Genomic DNA, 22,974 nt, shown 5'->3' with positions numbered 1-22,974 from the left:
ATGACAAGCGACAACCCAGGAAGATTTCATGCTACTTTCCATCTTTCCGAATAGCCCACTTTGTTAAGAACTAATACGGTCGATTCATTTTTACAGGCGGAATGATTCTTTTGTTGGCAACCTGTTCCCAGATGTTTTCCCACAATTCTCTGACTAGTTTGATTGGGGTTTATTGTATAGCTGTAGATGGACAATATTTAGTCCAACAGAACAAGATAAAAATGACTCTGGACACTGTGTACACACTGTTTATTTCTGAATACGCTGGCATGTTAAGTAGCAGATGTTTAATGGCTTGCATTGAGCCATCCATATTTCCTAATTTGTTTGTGGCTCATTGGTGGATGTGTTTTCGGAGGAGGCTGTTTGTTCAGAAAAACAGATGAGTGCGTGTGTGTGTGTGTGTGTGTGTGTGTGTGTGTGTGTGTGTGTGTGTGTGTAAGAGAGAGAGAGAGTGAGTGTCCACAATGTGGAGCATCAGTCTGCACCAAACCAGCTTTAGCCAATTAAATACTCATCAGAACTCTGAAGCTGAGGGTACAATTTGTCAACTGGACTTTTCCTCATCATCCATCTTTTTTTATTATCGTTCTCTCTTTTTTGCTCTCATACATTTTCCCATTTTCTTCCTATCACATTCTGTCTCTCACCTTCTCTCCCAACCTCTCCTTATCTTTCTTACTGTCTGTCCCATCTTCCCTCTGTTTTTTTCTTCATCACTCATCATCCTTCATACTCCAATAGCAGTCTGTGACCAAAGCAGTCTTAGACTTGCCCCTCTTCTTTCACCACCTCCATCTCTCCATCTTTCTCTCTCTCTCTTTCCCTTTTCTCATCCCTCTCATTGCCTTCTTTTTATTTGTGGCTTCCACTTACTCTCATTCATTCTCTCTCCTTATTATCTCCCAATTTATCTCTCTATCCTGTCTATCACTCATCCCCTTTCCATGCATTCTGTTTCATCCTCTTCCTGTCTCTCACAGCTTCTTGCTTGCTTTATCTCTCTTCCTTACTTTAACTGACTTTCTTTCTCATGCTTTCTTCTTCAATTTCAATACAGTTTTAACTGTATAGTGCTTTAAACAATGGACACTGTGAGAAAGCAGCATTGCCGAAATCTATAAGTTCAGGATTTCAAATTTAAATGTATGAATTTATCCCTAATGAGCAAATCAGAGGTGACAGTGGCAAGCAAAAACTCTTTGAGACAATATAAGGAAGAAACCTTGAGAGGAACAAGACTCAAAAGATAACCCATCCTCATCTGGGTGACAATGGATCGTGTAATTATAAATAATTCCTTCTATAACTGTGCACATGAAGTCTATTTTGTTGAAGTTATTAACTGTTCACTGATGGAGACTTGAGTTACGTTGCAATTGCAGTCCTAAAGCTGTCATAGCAATTGTAGTCCTAAGCCGTTGTATGAAAACTATTTGTGTCAGTTGCAATCTCATGTATCTTTAGGCTGTCCATGTGGGACCATGCTCAGCAACAGTGAGTGATTTCCAAGTGATGAGAACTGCAACCAGATGTAGGGCATCAGGATGGATCAGGCAGGTCCAGGGAGGCGAAGCGGTCAGAATCAGGAGAAGGGTGACACCATCGAAACATCCCAGTTCACCACAACACTATGTACCTGTGAACCCTCCAGATCTGCTCCTTTACTTAAGAAAAAAATATTCACAAAAGGCTTAACTAAACAAATGTTTTCATCCAATTTCATCCATGCTTCTTCTTCTTCATGTTCTTTATCACTTCCTGTTCTTTTCTCTCTCACTCATTCATTCTCTGACTATTTATCTTTCTTACTGTCTGCCTCATCTTCCCTTAGATTCATTCTTCATCACTCATCTTCCTCTACACTCCAATATCCTCCACCCTGCTGAGAGACCCAAAGCAATCTTAGATTTCTTCAAATATATGTATCTAACATATGCATGTATTCATTTATAAATATTTATATTCCTTTTTTGCAGCACACTCGCTGCACACCAAAGGTTCTACAGGGTTTTAATCTGCAGTGATATTCACACAGGAACACTTTAAGCAAGAGTGGAAATTTGTGAGGGATTGGGGAAAGTGTTAGGTAATCACAGGAACTGCAACATTGTGACATGAAGATTATTATTATTATTATTGAAACAGTGCAATTGAGGGCAAAAGTTTGCAAGTCTTATGGTTTTTGCATAGGGAAAAAAACAAAAGCATGCCTCTAATGATCTAAGAATATACAGAATTCCATGAAGTTACAAATAAGAAGTGAGTGTAGTCTGAAACAAGACATAAGACAAAATCAATATTTTGATCGTTTTCAGCCTGCATGCCTAGGGGAAAATCAAAGTTTTGTCTTGACCCTCTCAGTCTTGAAATGTGGTCTGTAAAAGGCAATATTAAATAGTACATTGTAAAGTTACAAGAAATATCTCAAGAAGAATGGAACATTGGACAATTTCTCTTATTCATGATAAAGAAGGAAAATCTGTGAAACATACAGGATAAATCTGGAACCTGAAAGAGTTCTTCAGTTTGTCCCTCTGTCCTTCAGGGGTTTTTTCTCATTCTGTCCTAAAGTTACACAAACTTTTTCAATCAACTGTAGGACCATTTGTATCTATGGATTTGGAGTATGTACATAAATGCACATTCATAAATTGATGACGTGAAATAACAGTAAAAAAAAAAAAAAGTCATTGGCTCAGTTGGTCAGCGTAAAGAGTGGGGTTTTCTGTGTGGCATTTTGGAAATGACTTTTCTATGCCTTTCGAAAAGTTCACGGCAAGATCCAAAGCAGCCAACGTGCCTGAATTTACCTTTTGTTCTCGCTTGCTGCATAACTGAGACGAAGAAGTGTGAGCTGTAGTCTAAACAAAAAAACCCATGATAATTACCCCTGAACTTCTTCAAACTATTCATGAATAAAAGAGATGAGAAATTACATTGGCAGTGGAGCTGGATATCTGGGGCTGTTACATTTGTATAAAAAGAAATGTTATTTAATTTGAAATAAAAAGGCTTTTTTTTTTTTTTTAGAACATTTGAATTTCAAAGTCGCATGGAATCCTATGCTGATATCCAGAAAGTCATGCAGATAAAAATGGTGCCTCGAGGCCAGAGAGGTGCTTGAGTCCGGCCTTGAAAACTATGCTTGGATACTGTACTTCAACCATGCAACTGTATAAGCACTTCAACCATGAAGATAGAGTAATATAGGAAAATAAAGAATAATGGATGGATGGATGGATTTTAGAGGGATAGCTGCAAGTTACAAGCAGAGGTATAATACCTGAGCGTAATTTGGATGGGTGTAATCAGTTTTTATCTTTATTTTAATTTTAATTTTTATCTAAACATAAATAGGCTACGGTAGACAACTTCTGATTAAATTCCACTGATATTTTCCCATGAATATTTTCTTTCTGTAACAAATAAGAACAAACAACAAAGTTATTTGCTACTAAATATATATATAAGTCATTATTCACAGAACTCCATAGATAACAGAATCAAAGATTATTAATTATTTAAATAATATACCATTATGAGTGATGAATTTACCAGTACACTAAACTGTATGTTCTTAGAGCAAGGCTTGTCAAACTTTTTACAGGAAAAAAAAATTCAAACATAATATAACTTGAAATATTTGGTACATTATTTAGACATAATAATGCAGATACGGGCCAGCAGCTTCGGGTAATGTTCACATCAACCATGAGAATGAGGGAAAAATGTGATCTTAGTGATTTTGTCCATGGCATTACTGTTAGTGAGAAACTGGCTGGTTTGAGAATGTCTATAACCGCTGATCTCCTGGGATTTTCATACACAACATTCTCTAGAGTTAAGCCAGAATGGTGCAATAAAGTAAAAACATCCAGTGAGCAGCAGTTCTGTGGACAGAAACGCCTTATTGATGTGAGAGGTCAGCGGAGAATGGCCAGGCTGGTCGAGCTGACAGAAAGGCTACAGTAATGCAGATAACCACTCTGTACAACTGTGGTGAGCAGAAAAGCATCTCACAATGAACAACACCTCAGACCTTGAGGTGGATGGACTACAACAGCAGAAGATCACGTCGGGTTCCACTTCTGTCAACCAAGAACAGAAAGCTGAGTCTGCAGTGAGCACAGGTGCACCAAAACTGGACAGTTGAAGACTGGAAAAATGTAGCTTGGTCTGATGAATCTTGATTTTTGCTGAGGCACACAGATCGTAGGGTCAGAATTTGGCACCAACAGCAGGAATCCATGGACCCAACCTCCCTTGTGTCGACAGTACAGGCTGCTGGTGGTGGTGGTGTAATGGTGTGGAGAATGTTTTCTTGGCACATTTTGGGCCCGTCAATACCAATCAATCATCGCTTGAATGCCACAGCCTATTTAAGTATTGTTGCTGACATGTGTTTTCTTTCATGGACGTAATTTACCCATCTTCTAATGGCTACTTCCAGCATATTAATGCACCATAATAACAAAGCAAAAGTCGTGTCAAACTGGTTTCATGAACAGGACAATGAGTTCTTCTGTGTTCTTCGGTGGCTTTCCCAGTCACTGGATCTGAATCCAATAGAACACCTTTGGGATGTGGTAGAAAGGGAATCAGACACTTCCACACTAAAACTGTGTACTGTTCAGCGCTACACTGTCACTTACTGTGCCTATTGTCCTGTTTTAGTAGTTACTGTACTGTCCCGTGTTTTTAGCACACGTCTGCACGTGCACTTTATGTAGAATGTTTGCAGATCTTATTTAGTTTTGTGTCGTTTCATGTGGTTAGTGTGTTGTTTTATCTAGCACTATGGTCCCAGAGGAACGTTGTTTCGTTTCACTGTGTACTGTACCAACTGTATATGATTGAAATGACAGTAAAACCACTTGAACTTGAACTTGGGAGATTCTTGCACCATGATTGCGTCTTTATTCCCAATTGAATCTGCTTTCTCACAAAAGTTAACTTACTATACAGTGTTTCTTAATTAGATATTCACTTCTGTTTCTGTTTCATTCATCACATTTGAAATGAAAACGTAACTGTTTCGTCTTATTTTAGTATTGTATCCTTAAGGCAAATCAGAACATCCCAAATCGCCCCCTTTTCTTTGCATAGATTGAGCTCGATATCTTTATATGGAATTCAGAAACACACAGACAGGGGAAAAGAATGTAAGACGTTGATTGAAGGCCACATTTGTCTCTCCTCCCATCTCTCAGAGATGATCTCTGTGCTCTGTCTGTCGTTTTTTCATCAGACAGACACAGATGAGCTCGACTGAAATCACCACAGACAGCAGGTGTCAAAATGTGTCGACGTGAATCAGTTTGACACTCCCTAGGGAACAGCCCTTATTTTCCTCTTTTACCTACTTCTGTTTCACACCTCTAATAATCTTCACTTCACTGATGATGACTTAGCACACGGCTAAAATAAAGCATCTGTACCTGCGAGGACTGAGATGAAAATAGATTGGGCCTCAGAACTTTGGATATGTAATTCGCTTAGTAAATGTGGAGTAGGGTATTCATGTTGGTATTTTGTGTTAAAGTACCCGTGCACTCAAAAATGGATGGGATGCCAGTCTATTGCAGGGCACTTTGCACACAAACATTCATGCAGTCGTTCAAGGGGTAATTTTGCATAGCTAGTAAACCTACCGGCATGTTTTTTGGAGATGGGAGTAAACCGGAGAATCTGGAGAAGTCCCTGGACACGACTCCACACAAACAGTAATAATTTGTTAAATAACTTTTTAAATGAGAGATGTTCTCAATACTTCCAATAATTTTTTTTTAAAAACAGCCACAGAACCTGCATGCTAAAACAGCTCAATAGCAATAGGGATTAGATAATGCTAGGGATTTACTAAATCATGGTTATGTTATATTTTGACAGCTGTTTAATAAATCGCTGAGAATGAAAATGCTAATCAAGGCTACAGTATGTGTGTGTGTCTGTGACAAATGTGCGGTAATTTACTAGCATTTCACTAGCCAGCTACGTAAACATAGTGGTATTTAATGCAAATCATGCAAATTCATGAGGTGTGTTGCCCTTTTCTTGGAAGACATATTCCACATAGATTATTTTAATGGTTTAAAATGACATTTGTGCAGTACTTGTTTTAAGACCTGTGTAATTCATTGATGGCTTGCTAATGGGTTGGTGCTTGTTAGGAATTTGTGCTCTTCGGGTTATGATTCTTAAGAAGAGAGAAAGCGAAAGTACACAAAAAGATGGCACCCTCGCCCCACTACACACTTCCCGCACCAAGGCCTTGGGAGAGTTTGGCAAATGACACACAGACACACAAGACTCAATTGGCATGATCTCTGATTTATTAAAAAAGAGGCAGAGTATATATCATGCTTAACGCACAACATAGACAATGGGTTAACTATTAATTGGCTAAAGGGCATATTTGCATTTAACATGAAGCATATCAATGTAAGAGAGGAACAACTCCATATATGGTATACAGGAAGTCATGGAATGTGAGCAAATGTTATTCGGGAAGGTATGTAAATGCACGCAAATGGTATTCTGGGAGACAAAGGAATGTACGCAGATGGTGAGGGCTTTTATCTGTCTGTACCTGGTTGAGACTGGTTTCGTGCAGTGGTGGAAGAATTAATCAAATGAACAAAGAGGAAAAGTGCTAACAAGGGAACCGAGAGGGAAGAATGTTCACAGTAAACTCATCAGTGCTAATTTGTTTTCATGCAATAAACTCAGTCATCTGGAAAAATAGAGATTTACAAATAGATAAAACAAATAGATATTTGTTTAGAAAAATACATATTCCACAATTTGAATATTTTATCGCAGTTCATTGTATAATTGTATTAATTTAATGTTTTAATATTCGTATTGCTCCATAAACATCTATCTATCACCTAGTGCATTGTAAATCGTCTTACAAAGTGACTCATCAAACTTCGCTAATATTCCAAGAAAATGAGTCTTGTCTTTACTCGATATACTCACTTATTACTTATTATCAGAACCAGACAGGGAAAACAGAAAAGGCCAGTGCACAAACTCTAATGGCACACTCAAACAAAAATGTAATTACCCTCTACTATTCCAATTAACAGGAGATGATAATGAGATCTACAGCATGGGCTGTCAGCACAGCTGTTTACTTGTGTGAGAGGCCCTGAAACTGGGTCAGACTGCATCGTCAAATTAAATTAATTTCCTAGCAGTCACCATTCCCATTCCTAAGTTACCAAGACAGATTACTGCAGGTTAATATGCAAACGCATTAGACTATCAGGGACATTTTGGCAGAAAAATATCAAGTTATTGGTTTGCATTAGGGAAGTCATGGAATATGTATACGTTGTTCGGAATGAACAGATAACGTGTTTGTAGTGAACAGGATGTGATGTGTGAGAATCCATGTACAGGAGGTTTCCAGTCTCCAACCGTCCACAATCCAGAAATCAATAAGAAACAGACGAGGTTCATACACAATAATCCACAGTATAAACAGAATCAAACGTAAAAACCAAAGAGCAGTCAAAAGGCAAGACAAGGGTCAAACATGATAAGACAAAGATCAAAAGCTCAGAAATGACACGGATAAGACTATCAGCAAGGCTTTGCAAAGACAGTGAATAACCATGTGTTTTTTATAGTGACTGAACATGAACTGAGCAATAACCAAAGAAAAGTCCGTAATATTCAGCAGGAGAGTGCTCTCTGGTAGCGTGATGGTTAATTGTCCGTGAGCTGTTCTATACAGATACAAATACAGATTTGAAAAGGATGCACGCTTCTAGTTTGTTTTTGTTTATCTAAATGGCATCTTGTTGAAACTAGATTTACTTTCACATAGTTTCATATATGAAGCTTGTGGGTGCAAGCGAGTAGTGACCGTGACTGATGCATTTACAGCAATGCATTTACAATGTTCATTCATTCATCCTTAATAACTGCCTGGTCAGGGTTGCAGCAGTATAAAGTAGGCTACTAGTTTGTTTACGCCTATATTTTTGCGAATAGACGCAATTAAATTCATTATGAGCAGACAGGTGCGCACAAAAATAATAACTGCATGAGCGGGACTAAAAGCAATCCTGTGCACATCTGCACATTAGGCCAGATGTTCAAATATGAATACTGATACAAATATTTGGAACACTAAACAGATACAGATACAGTACTAGTTTGTTTATAGGTATAATGTGATCAGAATGAGGAGTCAAGGGTGACCTTTGTATTACTGAACTGCTATGATCCTACAATAGCCTCCATCAGAGTGATATATCAAGATGAATAGCTACCAGCAAATTGATTTAAACCTGCCTGACTGCACACTTGCTGTGTCATAGATTTGACAGATTTTTTATCATAACTACAAGGTTTTGAAAGCGCTCACACCCACACACATACACACACACACACACTCACACACAGAGCTTAAAATGGTCATCATTGCTTTTTCCATGGCTTAAGAATGCATGTCCAAGGAAAGACCATTCTCTTTTCCAATTTGTGATTGTGAATGCTTTCCTGAGTCAGCGAGAGCAGGGGAAATCTTCTCCATCACTGTCCACTTTCCTCTGGCAGCACAGATGTGGCGAGCTACAGGACAGAGACATGACATATGGTTATAATGTCTCAACACCGCTGCATGAGCTGCTGTTTCACTCAGCAAGGACAAAGAAAGGAGCAAGTGCACTCACCTCTTCAGGGCTGAACCATGGTTTGCTGCCTGTTCACGATTGTATCATTATTGTAATATGAGTTTCTACAATAAACACATCATAAAGGTCTGCGATAACAAAACAGCTTAAAAATTGACCATTGAGAATAATAGAGCAGCAAAGTAAGTGAGTGTGTGTGTGTGTGTGTGTCATTAGAGTAGGACCACAGAAAGGCATAGAGCTGCAGAGCGGCCATACATTCATGCAAACAACACACATGCTACTTAGCTATTAGATTGACAGCTATGGGGAAAAAAAAGAATGTTAATAGGCATGCAGTGCACTAAATAGTGTAATTATATGGTGTGCAGGATAGGATACAATTATGTATACCGTTGTACCATTATGTAGGATTTGTTAGGAGTTGTGAATCTTCGGGTTACGATTTTTAAGAAGAGAGAAAGCGAAAGTACACAAAAAGGAAAAGTTACAGAGGAATAAAGAGGAAAAAGTGTTAACATAAGGGAACAGAGAGGGAAGAGTGTTCACAGTGAATTTATGAGATACCATTTGGGATTTGGCTTGGGAAAAAAAGCAACCTGTGTGAAGATAAAGTTGTTGGATGTTGTATGCCTAATACTTGCGTAATATTTGCACTATTACAAACAAATATTTATATATTTATTACTTACAAGTTTTTTTGAGAAAACACCAGCTACTTTTCTAATATTTTATATATTCCTAACATCTAAAGAGTGAAGTGCAATAAGTAGCTGTATGTATTTGTTGTTTTACTGTATTCTTTAAGTTATTTTTTATTTTCTATTTTGCAGTTTGCCCAATATGTTTATCATTATCTTTTAGAAGAGAAATATAGTAATGCTATATATTTTTTAATAAACTGGAAAAATAGCAAAAACTGTTTATTTTCAGATTCAGTATGTTGCTGCACATCCAGTCAGAGACAGAATAAATTGTGTGCTTTAGGTTTAGTGCACAATAACATGGGTAAATATGAAAAGTATGAAACTGTTTTATTTTTTGGTTACTCTAGCCTTTTCAGTCTGTTTCCCAGACATTTCTTGTCCACAATGAAACGCAAAAATAACAGAAAACAGCATGCTGGGTATGCAGACTGGGTTTCTGGTCTATGACCTTAATGTCATTTCTACAATTTTTGTTTGTTTTAAAGTTGTTATTCACTCGGACATCCATTGGTCTGTGTCAGTGAATATAAACATGCTTTCTTACAAACCACAACATTTCTTGTATACAATAATGTATTCGTATTATATGAAGCAGTCAAATGAAATTAAAATAGTTAATCCAGAATACAGTGTTCATAATGAGATCCACCATCTTGAAGACCATGATATTGATATTCATAAGCATTTTCAAAATGCTTAATCAATACTACAATGTGAAAACACATCAATTCATCCACTTTAGAGAAGGGATAAAAATTGTTCAAAATGCCTTTATAATATTGATGGAAGACTACAATGGATAAGAAAAGACATGGTTTCAAATTTACCTATGTTAGTACCTAATATCATCACAAAATCCAAGAACGTTATTGCATATAGTATTTTTTGACAATATTGTGCAGTCCTGGTTCACACATGGCAGGTTTTGGTTTAAAACATTTTAACATTAAATCCACTAACAGGTGAAGTGAATAACATTGATTATCTTGTTACACTGGTGCCTGTCAAGGGGTGGGATATAATTAGGCAGCAACTGAACAGTCAGTACTCAAAGTTAATGTGTTGGAAGCAGGAAAAATGGGCAAGCATAAGGATCTGAGCGACTTTGACAAGGGCCAAATTGTGATGGTTAGATGAAAGGGTCAGAGAATCTCCAAAAAGTGGCAGGTCTTGTGGGGTGTTCTTGGGATGCAGTGGTTTGTACCCACCAAAAGTGGTCCAAGGAAGGACAACCAGTGAACCAGTGACAAGGTCATGAGCACTCAAAGCTTACTGATTCATGTGGGGAGTGAAGGCTAGCCCATCTGCTCTGATTTCACAGAAGAGCTACTGTAGAACAAATTGCTGAAATAGTGAATGCTGGCTATGATAGAAAGGTGTCAGAACACACAGCGGATAGCAGCTTGCTGGGGATGGGGCTTGTAGCCCCAAACCAGTCAGAGTGCCCATGCTAACCCCTGTCCACTGCTGAAAGCGCCTACAATGGGCACGTGAGCATATGAACTGGACCATGGAGCTTTGGAAGAAGATGGCCTGGTCTGAGGAATCACGTTTTATTTTACATCGTGTGGATGGCCGAGTGCGTATGCATCGCTTACCTGGGGAAGAGATGGCACCAGGATGCACTATGGGAAGAAGGCAAGCCGGCAGAGGCAGTGTAATGCTCTGGGCAATGTTCTGCTGGGAAACCTTGTGTCACTCATGAGGATGTTATTTTGACACATACCATCTACCTAAATATTGTTGTACACCATGCCAACGGTATTCCCTAATGACAGTGGTCTCATTCAGCAGGATAATGCGCCCTGCCACACTGCAAATTATTGTTCAGGAATGGTTTGAGGAACGTGACAAAGAGTACAAGGTGTTGATTTGGCCTCCAGAGCTGTTTTGAAGGCTCAAGGAGCATTTACACCATATTAAGCAGGTGGTGGCGGCTGATGTTATGGCTGATTGGTATATGTACTAGTTTTAATTGGTTTCTTAAATTTCTGTTTGATTTATGGGGAATACCTTATATGTTTTCTCTGCATATATTTGAATTGATTTCCAGGCGTGACAGGCATGAAAGCATGAAAACACCCAGTTCCACTGATTGCTTCTGTGCCACCACTGTGAAATCCTGCTGTGCTGGAAAAGAAGGAAGATTTAGTGTGTATGCATGCATAGTATATCTATTTTAGAAACTGAAATAGTGTCTGTTTTCTATGCACTAGTTGTCTCCATTACACTAATTTGAACATTTCGATTTGAGGTACTTAAATGCATGTTGGTACCTGAACCAAGAAAGCTCAATTTCAGTAATTATACCTCAAAGGCAGCTTAGGACGTATGGACAGATATACTAATATAAACAGACAAAGGGGCAGATGGCTACATGCTTCATGATCTAAAAGTGTGTCTTATCTTCAAGGTCGAAACTCTGGAACTGGAAATCTCTGTCACTTTTGCTCTGTCCCTGCATGTGAGATGGTGGTGATATTTTCCCTCGGACTGACAAATGAAGCCTTCTATCTCGGCCATCTGTCCTTACAAATGGGCCATCAGTTGTGTCAATGCGCTGCATTTCAATGCTCCGGTGCGCTGAGGAGTGAACGAAAGAGCCACAATGTATAGACTGACCATGGCTCAAGCCTCAGGGACATGAGGCTCATGCAAATTTGAAATATGCGCCAATATTCGTCGAACTACTAGCTGTCTGGGTTCCTTGTCTTACTTTTGGAATTCTGAAATTTCATTAGTGTATCATTCAGGATGTAATAACTTATGTTAGTTGGTCATATCAGTGACTGCTTAGTATACTAAATTTCATAGGAATGTACTGATCTCATGTAGGTTTGCATTGTCATATTTGCTACATGGGGCAGTGGTGGCTTGACGGTTAAGGCTCTGGTTTACTGGTCGGAAGGTCAGGGGTTCAAGCCCCAGCACTGCCAAGCTGCCACTGTTGGGCCCTTGAGCAAGGCTTAACCCTCTCTGCTCCAGGGGTGCTGTATCAGGGCTGACCCTGCACTCTGACCCCAGCTTCCTGACATGCTGGAGTATGCAAAGAAAAGAATTTCACTGTGCATATGTATATGTGACCAATAAAGACTCATTTATACAGAATATCTATCTTACTGCAATTATTTGTTTATTTAAAAAATGCAAGATATACTGGCTATGTTCATGAATGTACAAATGTAATCAGCATTTGTACTGAATGTACAAATGTAATCAGCACCTCACTTGCACCCCACTATTTCAATGAAAGAGACGTTTAGTCTTGCAGTAAAGAAGGAGATTTTTCAGGAGATTTTCCCCATGGATGCAGGTAGCATGTACTGACCTCAAGGCAAATCTGCTATAAAGACCAAGACAATTTCATGACAGAATCCAAAGCAATAAAAAAATAAAAAAATCACAATAGCCACAATGCAGTTTGCATTAAGAGATGCCTCCTTCTATGATTTACAGAATTCCGTTGCTATAGGAAGCATCAAACTTTCTTTTAGTTTTCCCAGAGCAGGAAGTGAAATTTTACGAACCTCTAGTTTAAATTTGTATAAGGCCTGTACCTTTAAATATTCTAATTCATTTCTGTGGTGGTGAATTTTTGAAAACTGTGACCCAGTTACATACAAAATGCATCGTTTGATTCTATCGAGTGAAAAGAGATGAAAGAGCCCAGTGGAGTGTTATCGGGGAACCTGACAGAGATACAGTTCTCTGAGCTGGCACCAAAATCGACATGGTATTGACTGGAGTAGAATAGGTTTCATTAACAAGAGACATAATTTGACGTTGCATGACTTCTGATCGGTCGTGTAGCCTTATATTAACTCAGTGTATTTGCCAGTGTGGGGCTTTATTGATAAAGCGGTTAGGAGTGATTGTGTTGTCAGCCTTGCTGGGTCTGTAGAAGATCCTTTGAATGTTTTTGCTACTTTAACTTTTTGAATTCAGCAGGCTAAGGTCTGGTTCAGAGCTGTGCTTATCTGCAGGTCCCACACATGAACAAATAATTATCTTCTCTTAACCTCAGCTTATTACTAATGTATGATAAAGACTACCACAATCTGCAAATCAGAATATTTGATTATTTAATTGACAGGCAGTGGCATTTGAAAAACTATTCACTAAATATGAAATACAGAGTAGACACTGGACAAGTAAAAGTTTCAATATGTTTGCCCAGTCCTTTGTTTCAGTTACCTGGGTACCTAAATAATTAGGCTAAAAAAGTAGCAACTAACATTATTTAACTAAAAAGTGTGCCAAGCTTGTTGAATACATTAACAGTAACTAGTATATGTTTAACTTAAAAGCATGGCAAGCTAGTTTGCTAGTTACTGTATTTGCTAGTTATTTGAGTCCTAGGATGCGTTTCAACCAGTAATCAGGGATCTAATTAGAGAGTCAGAGTATGTCTCAGTCTGTAGTAGGGTTGTCACGATACCATAAACATATCATACAATACTATACCAGCTGAAGTATCATGATACCAATTAGTATCACTATACTATGCAATATTGTGCTAATTCATAATTCAAATCTACAAAATGAACCAAATTTACAGAAATGCATAGATATAAATGAAAACAGGCAAACTGAATTTTCCCCTGAATACTTTATTAACGAGAATGAATAACAGCCTATATGAAAAATTCAAGAATAATCATACAATTGGCAAGCAACTAGTTCAATGTGCCACATATGTCATTTATTGTTCCTTAGAGCAGTGAAATCATGCAAATAGAAATTGTCCTGAGAGTATAAGAAGAAATAATTTGGAATGTCAAAAAAAAAAAAAGAATAAAATTGGGAATCTTAGCTCACTTACTAGCAAACACGGCTAATTTTAGTATTTACACACAGTGCTTAGCATAACGTTAACTCACTTACTAGCAAACACGGCTAATTTTAGTATTTACACACAGCGCTTAGCAAAACGTTAGCTCACTTACTATCAAACTTGGCTAACTTTCGTATTTACACACAGCGCTTAGCATAACGTTACTTCACTTACTAGCAAACACAGCTAATTTTAGTATTTACACACAGCAGTTAGCATAATGTTAGCTGACTTCGGCTAATTTTAGTATTTACACATAGCAGTTAGCTTAACGTTAACTCGCTTACTAGCAAACAATAAATCTTTAAAGATTATGGTAAATAATTTAGGTTAAATGAAGTGTCACTAACCTTTGTGTATTCTGCAAAAGCAGTGAGATAGTATAAAATAATAGTGAAAATAGTATTAACTGCCACGCATACAACATTACTTACGTACCCTATTGACGATACTACCGTTTAAAAAATACAGTGGCATTGGCAATATTTTGGAGCTTTAGTATCGCAATACTACCGTAGTACTGGTATACCGTGCAACCCTAGTCTATATTTTATCAGGCATCAGGATTTGGGGATGATTACTGTGCGCTAGAGTAACATCATCAAGGTACATCACACCACTGATGAATATACAGTATTAATGTGTCTAATCATGCATGAACACCGCAAAACCAGTTATTAACCAGAATTATTGTATTGATAGTGTTGGAATGTTGTATAAAACTTCATACTGTATATCAAACTACAAGAACAGCTTGAGTATAACATTTTCTCCTCCTATGACATTTATTGTTAGAGTATAATGGATGTAATTTATTATATTGTCACATACAGTTTTTTTGCCCCAGCAAGTTTTCTTATGCTGCTATTAGAAGTGAATTTCAATTTAACAGGTTGCATCTTCTTTACACAGCACAGAAAAACTTTGTAACTGGGGGGAATCATTGAGGATTTATGAGGATCTTTGCATATGTATTCCAATAAATTCTAACATATGATACTGCAGTATCAATTTGACATTTTATATAAACCTAGCTACCAGAAGCAGTGTAGAATACCACTTTGTAAGCGTACATACTTATGCTGACATCTTCCAGCATCTTGCAACATGTGACTGTATTTGTAATAAATACTGGCATTATACAGCAGTCATTTCCTTCTTTTTACCTGTGTGTATGTCGGACTACCTGATCACTATATAGTGCTATCTGCTTAGCAGCTTGTCACCACAGTCAGAGTTACAGGTATCATGTCCTCCAAAGCCTTGGTGAATGTAATTGTTATATATATATATATATATATATATATATATATATATATATATATATAAATTGAATCATATGAATAATCTGCATTATTCATAGAACACTACAAGGCTCGAGAGTGTGCATTAGTCTCAAGTTGGATTTGCCTTGTCAGCATTAATGCACTGAATTTAGCTTGTCACTTGTCATTATTGCATGATGACACTCATCTTTACATACTCCTGGGAGTATTTTGTACATAGACCTCTTTTTGCCCTGGATAACCAAAAGATTTTCTTGCAGTCCACAACCTGCTGTGGCTTGGTGAGAAGTGTCTAGGGAACCATTGCTGTATAATGGTGGTATTTATTGCATATACTGCATCATATGTCACTAGGTGACCTTGGAAAATCTCAGTATGCATGTACTCTTGGACAAGGGTGGGTGTATCCGAAGGTTTTACGGTATACCTGGTTCATAGAACAACATTCACATACTATATATAACTAGTATTATATGGTTTGCTTCCAAAACAAATGTTAAAATATCCAGGTTAGAGGATGAATGTTAATGTTACAACCGTTCATCTTTCTGTCAGAAATAAGATAAAGTCTAAGCTGAAGTTCATTCATTGTTTTATCTCTCTCGGGCAGCTCCACAGATCCAAACTGACATTTCTCCATCTGTCTCATATATCCCCCATTGACGCTCACTAAAACCTGCCTCCACACTGTGTTTAAAATGGGAGGCATTTTGGGAAAACAGAAGGCATTTATCCCTTTTCCATCTGGCAGCTGGCATGTACACGAGTGCCAGATGCAATGGGATGGGCACCCTGCACCTTGAAAGATAATGTGTTAACCTTGTCCTATGATGTGCTAGCCTTTTGACTCAATTCCTCAAGCTGACTTTGATGCGTTTGCCGTTGATGCGTTCAGACTTCTCCTACTGTCCCGTTCCACTCTTCTCCCTCCTATAGCATCCTTCTTTGCTCCTGGGTCCTTTCTTTCATTTAATTTCACCTGACCTTTAGAACATTATCTGATGATATCTACTCTCTACCTTCCTCTGTATTTTCATCCAAACCTGGGAGGTTTGTGGTGATAATTCTTGACTCCAGCACATCTCCTGACTCATAACACACTGGTCTGTGTGTGTCCTTCCTCAAAAAGCTTATCAGCTCTCAGGCTTGTCACACAGAACTTCTGTGAGAATGAACAGATTAGTCAAGGTGGACTGACACCAGTTTGACCAATGTTGGATAAGGAATCCAACGTTTTTCCCCCTCTCTACTCCACATTTTATATCCTTTGGCACTGCAGTCACATCTATACACTTATGTGAAATTAAAATGAAATAATAGATCTTGAGATATTTCCTAAATGGCTATATGGTGATATATGAGCTATATTATATTAAATTTGATGTAGTGTGGCCAATCTAAATATTCATAAACACTCTTGCTTCTATTGGAATTATTATTTACAGTATGCATATTGTTATAATGAAAAACACTTTTCAAAATAAAATGAGGACTGGGCTTACTAATCCCATGTTAGTGTGAAACCTTTTACTTGAGAACTGTGCAATAACCATTGCTAAAGTAGTGGTACATTTTTTCTTTTTCCTGGGTCAAAAGGTTAAGTGGATTTCTTGTTGACTTAGAAAGAAAAGATTTTTTTTTTTACATTGATTATGGTAATTATGTTTATTTTAAAAGATATGGAGAGGCAAACAGAAGGCTTGGGTTCTGGCCAGAAAAAGCTGCCTCATTCTTCCTCAAGTCACCCAGAAGACTCCAGTGACAGCGCAGATGAGACAAAACACGTGAGTTATGCTCTTTTTATGCTGTTTAATGCTTTACTGGATTCTAATGCTCATATTTGCTTGTTTATTCTCACACTTGGGTTTCCTTTTCATTGTATCAACCACTCTAAGTGCATCCAGGGATTTCTTTATACTCCAGCAGACTAGACTGATGTTTCCATTTCCATTTATTGATTTGGAAGTCTTTTATCCAATTCACAAGTGAGGACAATCCATGCTTGGAGCTCTTAAAGGAGCTGACAAATGCAGAAAGGTTAATTTTCCACAAATTTACCTTGATGATTTACCCTGATGCAAGGCACGGAGGCTTAGGGGTTAGCATGATTGCTTCGCACCTCCAGGGTTGGGGGTTTGATTCCTGCCTCCGCCCTGTGTGCAAAGAGTTTGCATCATCTCCATGTGCTTCGGGGGATTCCTTCAGGTACTCCAGTTTCCTCCCCAGTCCACAGACACGTGTTGTAGGCTGATTGGCATGTCTAAATTTGTCTGTAGTGTGTGAATGGGTATGCGATTGTGCCCTGCGATGGGTTGGCACCCCGTCCAGGGTGTCACCCACCTTGTGCCCCGAGTTCCATAGGATAGTCTCCAGGTTCCCTGTGACCCTGTGTAGTATAAGTGGTACAGAAAATAGATGGATGGATGGATGGACGGATGGACAGATGGGTTTACTTTGATTTACTGAATGGAAAGTGTATGTGTGCAAATGAATGCACCCAAAACATATGGAGCTTCAAAACTGACAAAGGTACTTGAATATGAATTTTATATATTTGAATTATATACACACCATTTTTCTAGTGTTTTATCTTTGTTGTGAACTTGCTATGGGTAAGATTTGCCTTTAAAAACATACATTTAGAAATTTAGGGATACAGGATTTGAGATTTAAAAAAAAACCCTAAACACAAAGTGAGGTTAACCAGCCAGTGTTTAGTATATGCCCAGTGTAACTATTGTGAAAACCTTCTAACTAGTTATGCTTTGCAATGCTGTGCTAGGTTGCTGGTAAAAGTTAGCTGCTTAATAGAAATGTATCTATTTCAGTAGAATATTTATGCATTTGCCTCATTATTGTTCATACCTTACATTTTGACTCCACTTAACTCTACTCCATGTCTCCTCACTTCACTTTATTTCATGGACCTGTGCATGGCAGATGAAAGGCTAAATGCTGAGCTCAACAACTCTGAAAGCGTCTAAGCAAATATAATTGCTAAACTTATGTGTCCTTTAAACGTTTCTTTCTGATTATATGTCTAGCCAACCAGACCGCTTCACTTTCATATCCTTTTAAATATCATTTCATTCATTGTAACTTCAGGTCAGTATAAAGGTCATCTCATATCTGGATAATGTCACTCTCCATGGGGGTCCAAGGGTGTAGCAGACTTAATAGAAACATTGCACTTTATCATTCAGGACAACAGTCACATCACTCACTAATGCATTAATGGATGGAGCTTTGTGTGTCTTTGTATTCCAGACACTCTTCCATTCCCAAGGTCTGTTTACTTCAATTGATTTGTCTGCATCTTGTACCGTGCAGACTAATGTAAATGCTGTCTTAATAAGTCTGTTTGAGATGATATGACTCATTTGGAAAGAGAATTAGAATGCTTTGTATGTACTGTGGGACTAAATGGCCAGTTGTTTTAGCCATGAATTATCAAACACATTTATTTAACTGTAGTTCATGCAGCGCTTTTGTGCGATGGATGAAGTTCTACATGATTTAGGTAGAATAATACTCACATGAATCAGTGCCAGTACTGGAAAGAGTTTTTATCATGTCAGGGTGTTTATGAACCCAGGATAAATTATTAGTCAGCCCTTTCTTTAACTCTATGTGGACACTGAGGCAGTAAATTGTGTCACCTTTTTTCAGCTCAGCGTGACAGCTGCGTCCATAGAAATGCTTTTCGCCAGGACATATGCCATGATCCTAAATGATCTTTTGCCTCATAGCTCACATTCTCTTCCTGCATGCTTCACCAAGCAACAATACGACTTGTACAAACATTTTTGAATCAGCATCTGATGAAGACAATGTTTATGCAGATTATATACACAGATCAGCCATAACATTAAGGTCCCCTTGTACTGCTAAAACAGCTCTGATCCATCAAGGCATGGACTCCACAAGACCTCTGAAGATGTGCTGTGGTATTTGGCACCAAGACATTAATAGCAGATCCTGTACGTTTCGAGGTGGGGCCACCAGGGATTAGAATTGTTTGTCCAGCACATCCCATAGATGCTCGATGGGATTAAGATCTGGGGAATTTGGAGGCCAGGTCAACAACTTTAACTCTTTGTCATGTTCCTCAAACCGTTCCTGAACAATATTTGCAGTGTGGCAGGGTGCATTATCTTTCTAAAAGAGGCCCCTGCCTTTAGGGAATACTGTTGTCATGGAGGGGTGTACTTGGTCTGAAACAATGTTTAGGTAGGTGGTATGTGTGTCAAAGTAATGTGCACATGAATTCCAGGACCCAAGGTTTCCCAGCAGAGCATTGCCCAGAGCATCACACTTCCTCCACCGGCTTGTCTTCTTCCCATAGTGCATCCTGGTGCCATTCTCACCTTTCTGTCATAGCCAGCATGATCTTTTTCAGCAACTTGTGCTTCAGTAGTTCTTCTGTGGGATCGGACCAGACAAGCAAGGCTTCACTCCCCATGCACATAAATGAGCTTTGGGCCCCATGACCCTGATGCCAGTTCACCGGTTGTCCTTCCTTGGTCCACTTTTGGTAGGTACTAACCACTGAATACAGGGAACACCCAACAAGACCTGGCGTTTAGGAGCTGCTCTATCAAAGTCGTCTAGCCATCACGATTTGGCCCTTGTCAAAGTAACTCAGATCTTTACACTTGCCCATTTTTCCTGGGTTGTTTAAATAATGGACTTTACCCTGGAAATATGTTTTAATTAATAAAGTGTGTGAAGTGTTATAGAGACTAATTCATAGGTTTTATTCAGCTAAAATATATTTTAAAAGGCATAGACATTAAAGCGGCAGTACTGAAGTTTTGCCTCTCTATCGTCATCTCTGTTTGAAACATAAAACAGCAAGTTACTTGCGGAGGTTTTTTTGTCTTACCTGTTCAGCAGAAAAAAGCCATCTCTGCATCAGTATTCAATCTTTTCAGATCTCAGAGTTTTTTCCACCTGTCAAAAGCCATGCCGATATTTATTCTCGTTTTAGCACAGGCTCAGTCACTTTCCCTTTTTGACTGCAGGCTCTCTGTAGTTTGGGGTTTCTTGGTTTTGACAACAGCTGATTCCCCAGATGTCAGTGGTGATTGCATTTAGAACTATCCAGATTAAAAGCAGCCATCTACATGACAAGCTGAACTTCTAAGCAACTGTTGTAAGGACAAGCTACAAACACTCCACCATCCTCAGCACTCACACATGCAATATACAGTAATTTTTTTGCAAACTTATTTTTAAGTATGTATATTTAAATTTTGGCATGCATACTTGAAAAATAAGTATGCATACTTAAAATTCTAGTATGCATACTTATTTTTCAAGTATGCATATAAACTTTGCATCCATACTTAATTTGTGGTTTTAAAAAAGCATACATATTTTGCATACTTATTGTTTAGTATTTGCAAATATTTTTACTGATTTCTACTTTAATATTTCTTTGCTTAAAGACTTCTATATATTAGTAAATTAGGTCAACGTTGCTTAGTAAATTAATCCATAGGGTAAGCTTGTTAAACTTTAGCTGATTCCTGCAACTCTGACCATAATGAATAAATTGGATGAATTAAGTGTTTCAGCACTGATTCAGATGCTCAAACTGACCTATAAGGAATAGTAAAAACCTAAGTCTTGATGAATGACTGTAGTGGTAAGTTGGCATAATGGGTAGTGTTTATACTTCATGCTCCAAGGGTTGCAGGTTCAATACTGAACTGTGATCACTTCTGTAGTGTTTCATGGTTCCTCCTGGGCCTGTGTGGATTTCCTACAGGTTTTCTAGTTTTCTCCCACCTCTAAAATTTTAGTATGTATACTTATTTTTTACATATACAATTTGTGTCCATACTTAATTTGTGTACAACTTTTTTTTTTTAAAAAGCATACATATTTAGCATACTTATTGTTTAGTATTTGTACATATTTGTAGTTATTTGTACTTTCACATTTCTTTGCTTAAAGACTTCTGTGTATCAATAAATTAGGTAAATGTTGCTTAGTTAACTAATCCATATGGTAAGCTAGTTAAACTTTAGCTTGGACCTGCTGCAGGGGTTAGATGGCATAATGCTTAGTGTAATGAGTTCATGTTCCAAGGGTTTCTGGTTCCGTGCTGAATTATGGTCACTTTTGCAGAGTTTCACAATTCCTCCTGCAGCCATGAAAGAAGTAGAGCTTCCCCATGTCCTAAATATTACTTTTACCCCTGAGACTTACAGACATAGATCAAATGTTCTGAAATAAAAACATACTGGATTTTGCGAGTATATTTATTTTGCAAACTTATTTTTAAGTATGTATATTTAAATTTTAGCATGCATACTTAAAATTCTAGTATGCATACTTATTTTTCAAGTATGCATATAAACTTTGTGTCCATACTTAATTTGTGTAGAACTTTTAAAAAAGCATACATATTTTGCATACTTATTGTTTAGTATAGCTGGCTGCTGCAACTCTGACCAGGATGAATAAATTGGATAAATTACGTGTTTCAGCACTAACTGAGACTTACAGACGTAGATCAAATGTTTTGAGCCTCGTGATGCGCTGCAGTGGTCGGACACACCAACCGCTCACGTTTTAGCGTCCTGGAGAGGGGGAAGAAGCGAGCGTGTCAACACACACACATGCACAAAACACACCCACACAGTGTGAAATTCAGGATTTTCCTTGATTTTAATCAGATTCAGATCCAAAGTAAGTAGTAACTTGAGTAGTCTTATCATCGTATAATTTATTACTCTTACTCAAGTAATTATTATTACTTTTTTTTTCCCACCATGACGTCTTTATCCCCACTGAACAGTTGCTCTATGAGGGTTCAGCTCTACCTGACCAGCCGACCTACATGTTGGATGTGTGAAAAGGAAGGTGTGAAAACGTCTCGGCTGAATCGCGTGACGAATCGTGTGATACCGCATGAAAAAACATGCATTCCTAAAGGACACATCTGTAGTAGCTGGGTCTCCTTCTTTCTGTTTACGGATGTGACATAACCACGCAAAGGTGTGGTGATGTCAAAGGCTAGGCATATGATGTCAAATTTTTGCCTGTGAATTTTTTTTTCTGTGTTTCCTGTGAAATCGGACCCGACAGCTCAAATTATAAAACATTATTATGAGCTTAGTGTTGTGAATCAGGGTAAGGTAAGGAGACAGTTTATTTGAACAGTTATTTTTTGTACTTGCTCAATACTTGATTTTTGTTCATTTTGGTCTGATTTTCTTGGTTTCAGCAAAAGTCTTCTTTTACTTGTATTATGTGGATTTCATAAATATTGTCATTGAAATATGAAAAGAAATTGCTCTGTTAGGTAAAGCAGCTGCTAACTGCAAGGTCCCTGGTTCTAGCTTGGTACTATCCTGGCTCTATCCAGGATTCCTGGTTTTCCAGTTTCCTCCCACCTCGCATTGTACCTGAGATCAGCTCTGGATCCGATGCAACCCTGACCAGGATAAAGCACTCACTGAAGATGATGATGATGATGATGATGA

General features: G+C 38.1%; 1 protein-coding gene across 1 annotated transcript in view; it reads left to right on the top strand.

Moving 5' to 3' along the window:
- b4galnt4b (beta-1,4-N-acetyl-galactosaminyl transferase 4b) overlaps positions 1 to 22,974 on the top strand; it is a 101,812-nt gene that overhangs the window by 14,203 nt on the left and 64,635 nt on the right. Inside the window, exon 3 of the mRNA XM_053616540.1 lies at positions 17,156 to 17,262. Within this exon, the coding sequence (XP_053472515.1) occupies positions 17,156 to 17,262 (107 nt within the window). The remainder of the gene's footprint in view (positions 1 to 17,155; positions 17,263 to 22,974) is intronic.

The sequence above is a fragment of the Ictalurus furcatus genome, chromosome 27, assembly GCF_023375685.1.
Source record: "Ictalurus furcatus strain D&B chromosome 27, Billie_1.0, whole genome shotgun sequence".
Lineage (NCBI taxonomy): Eukaryota > Metazoa > Chordata > Actinopteri > Siluriformes > Ictaluridae > Ictalurus > Ictalurus furcatus.
The sequence above is the reverse complement of the archived record's forward strand: the minus strand, read 5'-3'. Positions and strand labels throughout refer to the sequence as shown.